Genomic DNA, 15,170 nt, shown 5'->3' with positions numbered 1-15,170 from the left:
TGAGTGGCACTCATGCTTGATAAAGAGTGGCGTGCCACTCTAAATCTTTTTGCTACTCTGATATGTGACCATAAAAAACATTTTTAAAGAAAAGGAACCTGAAGTACTCATCTTTTTCTACCCAGGCTCTTGTCCCACTTTTCTAAGCCTCTGCTTCCCTTTTCAGGCTTTAGTCCTGCCCTTCCTTAAACTGTAGTCTTGACCATTCCATACTGTAGTCTTGCCCTTCCCATACTTTAGTCTTGCCCTTCCCATACTTTAGTCTTGCCCTTCCCACACTTTAGTCTTGCCCTTCCCACACTGTAGTCTTGCCCTTCCCACACTGTAGTCTTGCCCTTTCCACACTGTGGTCTTGACCATTCCACACTGTAGTCTTGCCCTTTCCACACTGTGGTCTTAAACCATTCCACACTTTAGTCTTGCCCTTCCCACACTGTAGTCTTGCCGTTCCCACACTGTAGTCTTGCCCATTCCAAACTATAGATTTGCCCTGCCTAGAGTCTATTCAAGTTTGAGATTGGCTGGTTTCTGTATCTGCAGCACGTCTTTAAACTGGAACAAGAAGAATACATGAAAGAGCAGATTCCATGGACACTGATAGACTTCTATGACAATCAACCTTGTATTGACTTGATTGAAGCAAAGTTGGGAATTTTGGACCTTCTAGATGAAGAGTGCAAGGTGAGTGGGTTGTATATTTAATGCAAATAATGAAAGGCAATGCAGACAGAAGTTGCTACAATTGAGATAACTGTACTCAAATTGCAATTTGTAGGGAAATTCTTGTATCAGAGGTTCCTTGCTCACATTATATCAGCACAGCTTAACATCATTACAAGGCTGCCAAGGCTGTAAAGCAGATGTCACAAATCCCTGCTGGATACGTCAGTTATATTAATGCTGAAAATCTCTTTTTAAGGTCCCCAAAGGAACTGACCAGAACTGGGCACAGAAGTTATATGACCGGCATGGAAGCAGCCAACACTTCAAGAAACCCAGAATGTCTAATGTGGCTTTTATTGTGGTACATTTTGCTGATCAAGTAAGTCCTGGGATATGTAACCAGCCTGACATGTAATATATGTTCTGCAATAAACTGATAATGATCATAAGACTTTATGCAAAGTTGTCTACGTGCTATCTCTCAAAGGATAAGTAAACCTTTAAAACAAGCGAATGTAAAACTAATGAGAGAGCATTTTTGTAATTTATATTCATTATTTATTTTCTCTTGAATTCCAAGATATTAAGGGATACATGTGCTGTTAATATGAATGAATTTTGTTCCAACAGGGCCACCTGCTGATCAGTTTCCCACCAGTCTGACCACCAGTCTGACCTTTCTCAAATCTTTCCTAAGCATATATGTTGCTTAAATATTCATATGGGGGTATAGTTTTCCTTTAAATTGACACACCAATAATATCGTATGAAACAAACTTCCGTACGGTATTAGGTGCGACGAGCCGACTGAAGACTTGGGTATCGGTCGGCTCGTCGGGCGCCTTTGAAGGCAACTGAACATCGGCCATTGTTAGTGCTGAATCGTAAGATACAGGTAGAATTCTATTGTCTCTCTCTGTATATCTGACAATTCAGCGCTACACGTGTATTGAAACAAAAGATCTTTCTTGGAAACATCTTTTCCAGGAAAGATCGTAATTGTAAAGTCTATGGTCACCTTTTGATTTGTAAGAGACAGTTAACCTAAATTCACATTATAGAATGACGTTAGCCATGATGCTGTGAGACAGTTTCTATTGTGTCTCACGCCAGCCTAAATTATAAAATGTTTTCTGGTTGGCAGGATTACCTTAATTCAGGACCAAAGTTTGCCACCCATTCTGTGTGTGAGACTTGTATTTCCCTCACTGCAGGTGCAACAGTCCTAGAAACTCCCATAGTAACATTACAGGTAACATCAAACAATAGAGAGGGTGGACACTTTAAAGGAGAATTCAACCCTTTAGCAAAAAAATTCGTACCCCCTCCCTCCTCCCCCCCAGCCTAACTGCCCCCCCCGGGGAAATTCCCCTTACTTTTTACTTACCCCTTGTCACAGTTTCAGGCATTGGAGTTCCACGCAGCCATCTTCCGGGTCTTCGGTAATCTGAGACTGAGACTGTTGAAGCAGCGCATGCGCAGTTGGAGCAATTTCCGGGTTTGCAACAACTGCACATGTGCCAAAATAGACAGAAATTGCCAAAGCGCCGGAGGAAGACAGGAAGACCCGGAAGATGGCTGCAGTGAACTTTGATGCCGGAATCTGTGCCGAGGGGTAAGTATTTCCCCCGGGATAGGCTGGGGGGAGGAGGGATTGGGTCTACGTGGGTTGGGGGGTAGGGTTTTTTTGCTAAAGGGTTGAATTCTTCTTTAAAAGGCAACGCCAATCCAGGCTTGTTATATGTACCAAAATGTTTTTTGCAAAAATAACTGCATTTTTTAGTCTGATGCATTTGGCATTTGGTTGGCTATACCCAACACTCCGTCAGGCTAAAGAATTTGTTACTTTTCCATAAACATTTTTGCTCATATAACAAGCCTTGATTGGAGTCACCTATTGAAGTGCCTACCGTTGCTTAATGCTTCTTCTGTTCCTCTATCTGAAGGCTTAGTGCAACATGTTGGGGCCCTCGTCTACTTGATAACTTTTAACTGCCTTAGGTTTATTTATATTTCGGCTTGCAATGTTTGGTTTAACATTAAAGCCCGTGCCTCACAGGATCTCTAAAATGCTCAGATGTGTCGCTTTGCATCTTTTACACCTCAGAGAAGGTCACAGTCTGCTATTTCTGGGGTTTGGAAGCAGTAAAGCGACAAACTCAAACTAAATAACTAGTGCTGCGGGCAAACTGGCCTTTGTAAATAATGAGTCTGAAATTGTATTTGGCAATGTCTGAAACCGTGCAAAGTGCTTAGTATGGAGCATTCCCCCCCGCATCAGGCTCTTCTCAGTGGCTCAGAGAGCCACAGAATGAATGAAAAAGGGTAAATTACTTGTAACACCCTCTTGGCCACCCCCCTGAGCCAAGTTTGTACCGTCTTACCAAATACCAATGCAGGTCCTGAGTCACCTTTGCAAATTGATAGGTATGGGAAATTCTTCTCTTGGCAGCACTTCCACCTAATGGGATCCGGGAATACACCTGCGGGTGGCCCCATTAGGAAAACAGTAAAACACACACAGTGCTGTAAAACAATATCAACTTTATGCAAGATTAAAGGCAAAGTAAACATTCAGTTTAATCATATGCATTCACATAGCATGACCTACTACCCTGGGGAACCTGTGACAGTCCCATCCTGGCACCTCCTTGCCAGGCAAAGTCCCACACTACTCCTTTGGCAGACTAACAAGAGTCTCAGTCCTTTTTCCCCAAAGAGCACAATTGTCCCCAGATAGCGCTAGCTGCCCAAACTCCTTTCCCACTGGACAAGGTATTTGCTCCCATGTGGCAGGCACACACAAAGCCTGTATCACAAACAAGAGACATGCTGGATCCTTTTCTCTACCCTCCCACAGGCAGACTCACCCTCCCACAGGCAGACTCACACAGAGCTGGATCAGGCATCCACATGATAACAGCCTCAAAGGCTCCAAACTCTCCTAGCCGAGCACACAACATGCTTTATCCTCTGCAGCTGAACTATAGCTTCCAGCACTCTCCATAGCGCGAGCACACAAAGTCCAGGTTTTGCATTTAGGAGCTTCAGACACTCCTGGTCTAGCTCCCAGGCTTGGGGCTGCCGCATCCCAGCCGTCCAGGGGCTCCTGCCCCTACATCTTTGCAGTAGTCTCGGTCCACCCTCTCTGAAAGCAGGAATGGCTTTGAGCACATGACATCTCCTATATATCCAAAGTTGGTGCAGCAGGGACACCTTGTGTTACCCTCCTGTATCTGCCAGACATGCTGCAGTGGGACAAGGCTCTGGCCCCTCCCAAGACTATAGGTAGACCCTGTAGCTCACAGGCATGGGAACTACATTGAACTTGTAATCAAATTCATATTTATACAATAAAACCTCCATTTCACGTTTTACATTTACATTTTTTAGGGGATCAGGAAAATATTATGTAAAATCCGGGAAAATGTAAAATCAGGAAAATTGGTTAAAGCAACTTTTTCTTGCTGAAGTACTGAAAGTACTGAAAGGATATAAACACAGGAGTTAGTTTTACTTTGAAATATAATATTTACAGCATTAATAACAAGGGTCAAGCATTGCAGCATTTATTTTACATTATGGGGGCAAGGCTTCTCTTTCAGTCACATACACAACCTAAAGCAACAAGTGATTGGTGCAGGACTGTATAAGGGGCAGACTAATTGGAATTGACCATTTACAGGCAGAACCATAGCAAATTATACATTTGGTTAGTATGTTGAACCTCTTTATTTCTTTTTTTTTTTTTTTTATAAATTCTTTATTTACGTGTTTTGCAAAATACAGAAAGTACAATGGCATGAGATTCCTGCAATAAAGAATTCAAGTATAAGATGTAGTGTTTGAACATACAGTATCGCAAAATAAAGAGTATAACAAGACACCAGCAGGTTACATATCTCTTAGTCGTACTTTGTGAGTAAGAAACCATTGAACAAGAAAAAGAAAAACATGAACCTTTTTATTTCACTAAAAATAATATAACTGATCTTTCTGTTACTTGGATCTTCATACCTTAAGTCTACTAGGTCTAGTAGATCCCATACCCGTACTGTTTTATTATCAGAGTAAAAGGAAATCTTTTTTAAAAATTTGGATTATTTGAATAAAATAGTCTATGGCAGATGGCATTTCCGTAATTCGGAACTTAACGGGTTTCCCGTTAATGAAACCCATACCTGTACTTAAAAATTGAGGTTTCACTGTGTCTCCGAGAAAACATAGGCCTTTATTTAAATACAGTGGATTGTATCTAGAAGACAATGTGCTTTGGAAATGATTTGCAATTCTAATCCACAGCCTGGAATATATTGTATGCCATTGGGGCCGGTGTAAGGCTGATGGTACAGGTAGTGCTTCTCCACAAACATATTTTAGCTTTCAGTATTTTAGATGTTTAACCCTGTGTATGATTTTTTTTCCCAGGTGGAGTATCAATGCGATGGATTTCTGGAGAAGAACAGGGACACTGTGTATGAGGAGCAGATTAACATACTAAAGGCCTCAAAGGTGAGTGAATGGTTACTTACTCACTGATGCACAAAGGCTGGGTCTTCTGATGAAGAAAAGAAATACGTAATTAAGGTTTATCTAGCCTATGGAATGCTGTGGCTGGCAGCTGGAGGGCCACATGTTTGTAACAATTTCTAGGCAATATTTATACTTGGATATACCTTTTTCCCACCCTCCTATGGTGCAGTTGGCCCAAACAAAAAAGCCCTCTTTGCCCTGTGCTAAACCCATCCCTCTGGATATATTATTTTTTGATACAGTGACAAAGAAATATAATAAAACACATCTAAAGAGTTTTGTTTTTATTCAATAAAAATGTTCTAACCCACTGGGGGAATTAGTTCTCTACAACTAAACCCCCAATGGGATAACAACAAACAGGAACACAGAGGAACCAAACCCATCAGGGAAAGTTTTGCTTGATGTCAGATGGAGTAAGTTCTAGACTTGTAGCCATAGCTGGAAGACATTAGCAATAAAGAAAGGCTGCTGATCAGATTCTGCCTTATTGTTTATTTCAGTATCCACTGGTTGCTGACCTGTTTCAAAATGAAAAAGACACTGTTCCCCCTACTCCGACTGGGAAGGGTAAAATCAGTGTTCGGCCTGCAAAACCTGCTCTGAAAAGTGCGAATAAAGAACATAAGAAAACTGTGGGACATCAGGTAAAGATGTTTTGTTGTGCACTTTGAGCCTTTTATTTTCCAAAGTCGCCCAAAGTTTCCTCGTGAGCCCACTTTCGGCAACTCACAAGGAGATTAGTCTCCCCGAAGAAGAGGAGACTTGTTGCCGGGCAACTAATCTCCCTAAATCTGAGCGTGTGCCCTGACCCTTTAAGTAAATTCAGGTGATTTTGGCCACGCCCACGGTCACAGCATAACCTGACCACACCCTCTAGCCCAGGGAAGCCCAAAAACTAGATTGGGATCTACCAGTAGACCTTTGGTTGGTAATCAGAAGATCTCAAGACACTATCAACAACCAGCTTGACTAAATCACCCTCCTGTTTCTTTCTTTTCATTCAGATATTTATTATGTTAAGAAGAAATAGATTGTTAAATATAGCAATATCCATTTTCTCATAAATCAATATTAAAGTAATAATTTCCATGGAACAGAATACTAACAGTGATTTTATGGATGAAGATCATAATGGGACAATATCACTAAAAGTAGACCTCACATTAGTAAAGTATGGACACTCCTGCTCCTAGTGGTAGTGGCCAAATCAGGTAAAGTCCCTCTCATCTGGTAAAGTCCCCAAGCACAAGAAAGATGATTACTGATTTCTTTCTCTACTGGGTTCTATGGTTCATTGGTTTCTTGCCCTTATTGCTCACACTGTATGAAGTCCCATTCTTGCTGGTTCTGGTAACAATCACAAAGTCATCTTTTCTTCTCTTAGTTCCGGAACTCCCTGCAGCTGCTGATGGAAACCTTGAATGCCACAACTCCCCACTATGTGCGCTGCATTAAGCCCAATGATGATAAGGAGTCTTTCAGGTGAGTTCTCACAGTTAATCCCCACGTTTCCCTGAAAATGGAATGGCTTTATGGATCTCGAGTCTTGTGGTTGAGTAATTCAGGAGCAATGGGAGCAGCTGTGCAGAAAGGGACACATGGATCCATGTGGAATTGTCCACCTTTATTACTTTCACCTCAGGGTACCAGACACATAAGCAAGTAAATAAGCTCTGAAATATATCAAGGCTGTCCGACATTGGACTGAGTCAAGATGCCTCCCTCCCAGAGATTTGGACAGCCCTCAATCGGCCCACAACCCATAACTAATTTTAAATTGTTTAATAAAAATATATGGATATGTCATAAAAGGGTCCTGGAAAGCTATTCTAATTAGTGATGCACAGAATCCACTATTTTGGATTCGGCCGAACCCCTGAATCCTTCGGCAAAGATTCGGTGAAATGCAAATTAGGGGTGGGAAGGGGAAAACATTTTTTACTTCCTTGTTTTGTGAAAAAAAGTCACGCAATTTCCCTCCCGCCCCTAATTTGCATATGCAAATTAGGGTTCAGATTTGGTTTGGCCGGGCAGAAGGATTGACAATCATATCCAATATATCTTATAGTGGGGCTCTTTTTGACTAGAAGATGTATTAGAGCCCACTCTATTAAAATCACCAGACATCATGTCTCTCTACATGCAGAATTTGTGCAAAAGGCAGTTTTTTTGTTACATTTTGTTTGTACTGGAATCAGTTATTTGAGTGAGCTCCAATACATCTGCTAGGAAAGGAAGACCCCCTATAAGATATATTGGATCTAACTGTCAATGAATATCTGACACCCAACTGCTGCATGAAGAGAGAAGGAAGAGAAACAGATGCTGAGAGAGGGATAGTGAAGATAAACTTGAGTATTTCAGAAACAATGCAGAATTGTACAGGCATGGAATCTGTTATCCGGAAACCCATTAACCAGAAAGCTCCGAATTACAGAAAGTTAATCTCCCATAAACTCAATTTTATCCAAATAATCCATATTTTTAAAAATGATTTCCTTTTTCTCTGTAATAATAAAACATTACCTTGTACTTGATCCCAACTAATATATAATTAATCCTTGTTGGAGGCAAAACCAGCCTATTGGGTTTATTTAATGTTTACATGATTTTCTAGTAGACTTAAGGTATGAAGATCCAAATTATGGAAAGATCCATTATCTAGAAAACCCCAGCTCCTGAGCATTCTGGATAAGAGGTCCCAGACCTGTATTTAGAAAGTTTCTTATCTCAGTATGCTGAAGCTTATAGTCAATTTTCATTTTCGCGAAAGTTCCCCTTTAAAGGAGAAGGAAAGCTTCAAGACAATTTATTGGCAACAGATTAGCCACAATAGTGCAAGATAGAATGCTATATTTATTCTGCAGAATGCTTTACCATACCTGAGTAAACAGCTGTAGACACTGTCTCTGTTTGTTTAGGATAGAAGCTGCCATATAAATTTGGTGTGACATCACTTCCTGCCTCAGTCTCTCTCTGCTTATTTACAGCTCTGAGCTCAGATTACCGCAAGGATGGGAGGAGGGAGGGGGAGAGGAGCAAACTGAGCATGCTCAAGCCCTGCCCTGGAGGTTTAAGCTGAAAACAGGAAGTCTGATACAGAAGCCCATGAGTACACAATAGAAGGAAAGAAATGCTGTGTTTCTTTTGACAGAGGACTCAGAGCAGCATTACTTTGAGGGTTTACTAGTGTATTTATATAGACCTTTCTGATAAAGCTTACTTAATTTTAGCCTTTCCTTCTCCTTTAAGCGCAAGGTAGGTGTAATAAGATGCAGAAAGTGAATACGCAGGTCATTGTGTGTCACTTGGATGCTGGCAGTAGTATCTGGAAAACAGAGGAGTCGAGTATCTGGGTTGTACTGTCTGGGGAAATGACTGAGAAAGTGCTGAGCTCTCTGTTCACACGCACTGGCCCACAGTTTTGGGATCATGAAAAAAGTGTTTGAAAGCTCCAGCACAGGTAACACTGATTTTTCTAACATTATTTTTCAATCATTTTAGTTTGTTGTTGAGCAAAGATTGAGAAATAGGGTTTTATATGATCATGGGTATGTTTAGGTACATTTTAAACTTAGTGCAGGGTGTTATAGTTCAACATCAGCCAGATTAAGAAGGTTAACTATCTCTGACTTACATAAGATTTACCGAGCACTATCGTAAAAAAAAAAACCTGAAGCTGAATATTTATGATAGATAATAATTTCTCCTTTCACACGTTCCAAATGTTGAGTAGTGAAATGATGCACAGGATGGCTTGAACCCCTTGGATTTTGGGGGCGGTCTTGAATTTTAAAATCAGACCTCACTTTAGGGATTAGGGTTAATATCACATCCCAGGGGCCTCTGCTTTGGTAATAATACTCTGCCAGCCCCTCGTCTTGTGATAGGTTCAGCATATAAAAATGTTCCAGGACATAAACAAGTGCAGGCTGGGAATGAGAAGGTTTTATGTGTGGGAATGGCCACCACTGAGGGGTGGGGGTACTGCAGCCAGGGGCTCCAAGAAATGTTAAAGTTCAATTCATAGGGCTTGTGGAACAGTGGCTGTTGATGGGTTATGGGGCCTTTTTTAGCATAATGAGTGACTGGGGTGGATTAGGGGTGTAGTCATTGGAGCTTCATTCTATTTGTTGGCAGGGCCCTTCGTCCAGACGTCCAATGACCAATGGCTTAAAGGGCAAAAAAATAAAATCCAATTTTTACTTTCTTTAATGAAAAAGAAACCTATCTCCAATATACTTTAATTAAAAAATGTGTACCGTTTTTATAAGAAACCTGACTGTATGCAGTGAAATTCTCCCTTCATTTACTGCTGTGGATAGGAATTGTCAGACGGTCCCTAACTGCTGAGCAGGGAAACAATCATACTTATGAACAGCAGGGGGAGCCCCCGCCTTACTTCCCAGCCATGCAGAACTCAAGCAGCTTTGTTTGTTTCCCTGTAGAGCAGTCGGGGACTGTGTAGAGATTTGTATTGGATTTTATTTTGGCTTTACAACCCCTTTAGGGCAGAGACACACACTGCTATTTGGGAGATTAGTCGCCAAGCGACAAATCGCTTCTTCTTTGGGCAGCAGGAAGGCAGTTCTCAGGGTTTATTGTTCAAAGAAGAATCGATTTGTGGCTGGGCGACTAATCTCCGAAATAGCAGTGTGTGTGTTTTCTTCCCTTACTGTTTCCAACTCCAGCTGCAGGGACAAAGATCATGGAGCCAGATTTAAACAGATAAACTTTGATTCTATTTGGAGGATTATTTTGCTGCAGCCACTGGTTCTGCAGAGATATTCTGCTGGATAATTAGTGACGAGCCCTAAGCTTAGCTTCTCAACAGCCAATCAGAGCCCACTGAGCATGTGAGTGTAACAGACACTTTCCAAGATGGTGACCCCCTGTGACAAGTTTGAAGTCCTGGATCATTGCTGCTATTGACACACTGACCCTTTAGGCTGGTGCAATAGGTTTGGTTTACAAAATATGGAATTTTTGGCCACATTTATTTTTAGGGTTTAGTTCTCCTTTAATGTTATTTTTCTAATCAGTCAACTCTGTTCAGTGGCCCTTCAAGTCAGAGCTTTTTCAAGCACATCCAGACCGAACAGGGAACTATTTGTGTGGTCAAATATCAGAAATATCCCAGGGGGCCGTTGTTCCATTCTTTAACTCCTAACAGAAAAAAAACAGCATTGACTGGCGGGCATTCCCTACATGGCTTTTGTTTTGCACCTTTTCTGTTGTGTTTGATCACTGATCAGCCTCCTCGTCTCCTGCTGATTGTTTCCCAGGGTATGGAAAGAGACTGCTTTTCTCCAAAAATGTGACCATGAATAAATGCCCTTGTCTAGATTTGATGGAAAAGCAAGACACGATGGGAGACTGCCTTTAATAGCAGCAGGCATATCCATTTATTTGGCATGCACCATATCTCATTTTGATATTTTTTTCCCAATTCCACTTTAGTTTTGATCCAAAGAGAGCCGTGCAGCAGCTGAGAGCATGTGGTGTGCTGGAGACCATCCGGATTAGTGCTGCCGGCTATCCATCCAGGTACTGTGTTCAAATTCTTATCCCACGGGGGTAATGTGAAATCTCTAGGACAGTGGTTCCCAAATCGTGAGACTGGGCTACCATGGGGGCCTGACGGCTAATTAGGGCAAGATATGGGAAAAAATTCTGATCTGTTCTCATAGACCTGAAAGCCCACCTTGGAGGCCATTCTGGATGAGATTTGATGAAAACAATTATTTGCAGCCCTGTATATTCTAAGAACTATAGCGGAATCGTTGATATACTATTATTTTCTCAAACTTTTTAATGAGTTAAGTGGAGTAGGAAAATTTAGCTTTTAATATTTTCATTAAATGCAAAGGAAAATAAAAAGGTAAAGTGTATTTTGTAGAAACCTGGGGCAGATTCAATAAAGGACGAAGTGTCTAACACTAGCGACAATTTGCCAGCGTTACCACCCGCAGGGACATCGCCTATTCACTAACATTCGCTAGCGAAATAAACTGCTGCTAGCGTTTGTCCGCACTCTACCGCCAGACGGTGATAGGTGGTTACTCCGCAAATTCAGTAAAGTGCGGATTTTACTGAGCGTTACCTCTTTCTCCGGATTTGACTTCGCCACCTCAGACCAGGCGAAATGATTAAAAGAAGCTGGACCTTCCTCAATCTTCTGTCACTTACATCATACCCTGTGAGCCGAAGATGCATTAAAGTTCAAAAAACGCTGGCGACTTTTCCTTTTTTTAACTTTTTGGGTAACCAGTTTCTCCAGACATTTCATGACATATGGAACATTCATTTTACAGTGGGCTCATGTGTAGGCCATTATATTAATTCTCTTGTCTTTATTAAGGTTCCCTGGACATTTTTAATAAAAAGTGGTAACCAAAAGTGGCACCAATATTTATAATAAAGACGTCCATACAACTTTAAATTACCCGCCCTATGCAATTTGACCTAAGCGCAAGATCACTAGGGAATTTTCTCTAGGCACAAATGAACGCTAGCGCCTTTTCGCTATGAAATGCTCGCAACGCTAGCGAAAATTCGCCAGCACTCGACGAGACGAAAACCGCATATTAGTGAATTGGCATAGTCGTAGTGCATTTGCGCCTTGCGAAGTGGTCCGAGGTGTGCGAAGCTGACGTTGGTGAAAATTCGCCCATTAGTGAATCTGCCCCCTGGAATCTATGTAATTTAGAAAATATGTTTGTATAGAAATTATAATTGACATTCCCTCACTGTTTGTCTCCTTAGGTGGACCTACCATGACTTCTTCAACAGGTACCGAGTGCTAATGAAAAAGAAGGACATTTCTCTGGGAGACAAGAAGGTGGTCTGTAAGAACGTCCTAGAGAATCTTATCAAGGTAAAATGGGAACCAATATATTATTGTGTATTTGCACACAGTCAGATTTGTGTTGTATTGCGGGTGAAGAGGCCACAGGGCAAGTTAATTGGGAAGCTCAATAATGTTTTGTATGAATTGGACCACTAAAGATAACAACACATAACAACAACTAGAGATACTGCTTAGCCAGGTCTCATGAAAACAGATCTGAATAGTTTTCTAATATAATAATCTGATGAGTTTGTCAAGTGAGTGGTAGTTTGACTGGTTAGTTTACCGAAAAAATTGGACAAAATTGGGCTGAATACCGATTGTTTGGCCCATGTAGACCAGTCAGAAGATGACCCGCATCCACAGCCCAAAAATATTAAGGCCATATTGAGTTTTAAGTTGGGTGATTATTGTTATTACTCAGTATAGTGCTGACTTCAGGTGTAGTTAGCTTTAGCTGCGTCAGGAAAAATACAACATTGAGGAGCAGATTCACTAAAGGGCGAAGTGGCTAACGCTAGTGACTTTTCGCCATCGTTGCCACCCGCAGGGACATTGCCAATTTACTAACAGGCGCAGACGCCAATTCAATAGCGAACAGGACCACACTAGCGTTCATTCGCACTCTATCGCCAGGCAACTTTTCACTCTGGCGAACGATTGTTACTCCGGAAAAGTACAGATTTTACTGAACGTTACCTCTTTCGCCAGAGTTGACTTCACCACCTCAGACCAGGCGAAGTGCTATAAAGCAGCCAAATCTTCCTCAGTCTTCTGTCACTTACATCATGTCCTGTGAGCCGAAAATGCATTTAAGTTCCAAAAACGCTGGCGACTTTTCCTATTTTGAATTGGAATTGCCTGCCAAAGTCCTACTTGAACTTTTTTTGGATAACCGGTTTTCATATAACATATGGAACATTAATTTTACAGTGGGCTCATGTGTAGGGCATTATATTAACTCTCTTGTCTTTATTAAGGTTCCCTGGACTTGCGTAATAAAAAGTGGTAACTTCAAGCATTTGAACCAACATTTAAAATAAAGACGTCCATACAACTTTAAATTACCTGCCGTATGCAAATTGACCTATACGCAAGATCACTGCCGAATTTTCACTATGCACAAATGAGCGATAGCGCATCTTCACTATGATATTAACGCACAGCCGAAATAACGGTAGCGAAAAATCGCGCATGTTTTGAATTGGCGTATTTGTAGGGCTTTTGTACCTGGTGAAGTTGTGCGAGGTATGGGAAGCGGTTGCTGGTGACAATTCGCCCTTTAGTGAATCTACCCCTATATCATTTATTAATATTATTCATTGCATTGAGATATAAGTTGTGCAAAACCCCATCACTAGCTATAATAGGCAGCTAGCCAAACTTCACATGCAGTTAGGGTCAGGGCACACGCTCAGATTCAGGGGGGTTTGGTCACCCGGCAACAAATCTCCTCTTCTTCGGGGCAACTAATCTCCGCAAATTGTCTCCCGCTGGCTAGAATGTAAATCGCCGGTGGGATGGCACTTGGATCGCTTTGTTTTCCGAAGTCGCCGAAACAAATCGATCTGAGTGCCATCCCGCCAGCGATTTACATTCTAGCCAGCGGAAGGCAGTTTGGGGAGATTAGTCGCCCTGAAGAAAAGGAGATTTGTCGCTGGGTGACCAAACCCCCCTGAATCTGAGCATGTGCCCTGACCTTTAAAGGATAAGTAAACCCTTAAAAAAAGTGAATGTAAAACTGATGAGGGTGCTACTCTAAGCACTTTTGTCATTTACATTCATTATTTAGTTATTTTTTTAATTCCTAGATATTAAGAGATACATGTACTGTTAATATAAATTAATTTTGTTCCAACAGCGCCACCTGCTGGTCAGTTTCCCACCAGTCTGACCACCAAGTAGTCAAGGAAGTTGTCAGGAGAAAGAAAGAGGCTGCTCTGATGTTCTTCTGCTTAGGAATAAAATTAGAAACCTTTCTCAAATCTTTCCTAAGCAGAAGAACATCAGAGCAGCCTCTTTCTTTCTCCTGACAACTTCCCTGACTACTTGGTGGTCAGACTGGTGGGAAACTGACCAGCAAGTGGCGCTGTTGTAACTAAATTCATTCATATTAACAGTACATGAACCCTTAACATCTTGGGAAAAAAACAGAAAATAAATATTTTTTTTTTTATCGATAACATTTTCAAGTACTAAGTTTACTTTTACTTTTGTTGTATAGGATCCTGACAAGTTCCAGTTTGGACGAACAAAGATCTTTTTCCGGGCTGGCCAAGTGGCCTACTTAGAGAAACTGCGCGCAGACAAGTTCCGTGCCGCTACCATTATGATACAGAAGACTGTACGGGGCTGGCTACAAAGGGTGAAATACAGAAGGATGAAGAAGAGTGCGGTTACCATCCAGAGATATACACGTGGGCACCTTGCCCGGAGGTAAGAAGCTGAGAGCCGATGTAAGAAAATAAGTATTTCTTTAGACCCAGGGAAAAAATTCAAGATCACTAAGAGGTAAATTTATCAAAGAGTGAAGTTCCGCCACTGGAGTGAAATTCCGCAGCTCTCAATTCATTTCTATGGGATTTTGAAAGGCATATTTATCAATGGGTGAAAGTGAAAGTTCACCCTTTGATAAATACGCCTTTAAAAATCCCATAGAAATGAATGGAAAGTGGCGAAAGTTCACTCTAGTGGCGGAACTTCACTATTAACTTCACTCTTTGATAAATATACCCCTAAGAGGTACAAGAGCTTGCACCTTCCCTATGTGTAGCGGTGACTTGCAGCTGATATGCAGAGCACAGTGTCGGATGTACAGGGGTTTGTTATTTGCCACTGCTTTATAACAAGTTTGGAAGTGGGACGGGGATGCCAATGTGCCTCCCTCTGTCCTCCCCTCATGAATACAGTGCTGCCACACTTACCAACAATGTATTCATGGAGGAGGCTGCAGCTCTGTATTCACTGAAACAGAGCACAGAGACCTGCATTCATTTATCAAAGCAGGATATAATGTCCTAAGTGCAAAAAATGAAAGATTGTGGGGTATATTTATCAAAGAGTGAAGTTAATAGTGAAATTCTGCCACTCTCCATTCATTTCTATGGGATTTTTATAGGCG

General features: G+C 41.5%; 1 protein-coding gene across 2 annotated transcripts in view; it reads left to right on the top strand.

The window, feature by feature from the left end:
- The window catches only part of myo5b.S (myosin VB S homeolog), a 126,321-nt gene that overhangs the window by 75,947 nt on the left and 35,204 nt on the right, over positions 1-15,170 (top strand). For both annotated transcript variants that reach the window (XM_041580639.1, XM_041580640.1), the window contains exons 12-19: positions 541-681; positions 920-1,042; positions 5,092-5,175; positions 5,700-5,843; positions 6,584-6,681; positions 10,660-10,746; positions 11,965-12,076; positions 14,274-14,485. In XM_041580639.1, the coding sequence (XP_041436573.1) occupies positions 541-681; positions 920-1,042; positions 5,092-5,175; positions 5,700-5,843; positions 6,584-6,681; positions 10,660-10,746; positions 11,965-12,076; positions 14,274-14,485 (1,001 nt within the window). The remainder of the gene's footprint in view (positions 1-540; positions 682-919; positions 1,043-5,091; positions 5,176-5,699; positions 5,844-6,583; positions 6,682-10,659; positions 10,747-11,964; positions 12,077-14,273; positions 14,486-15,170) is intronic.

The sequence above is a fragment of the Xenopus laevis genome, chromosome 1S (genome assembly GCF_017654675.1).
Source record: "Xenopus laevis strain J_2021 chromosome 1S, Xenopus_laevis_v10.1, whole genome shotgun sequence".
NCBI lineage: Eukaryota > Metazoa > Chordata > Amphibia > Anura > Pipidae > Xenopus > Xenopus laevis.
This window is presented reverse-complemented; position numbering and strand designations above follow the sequence as displayed.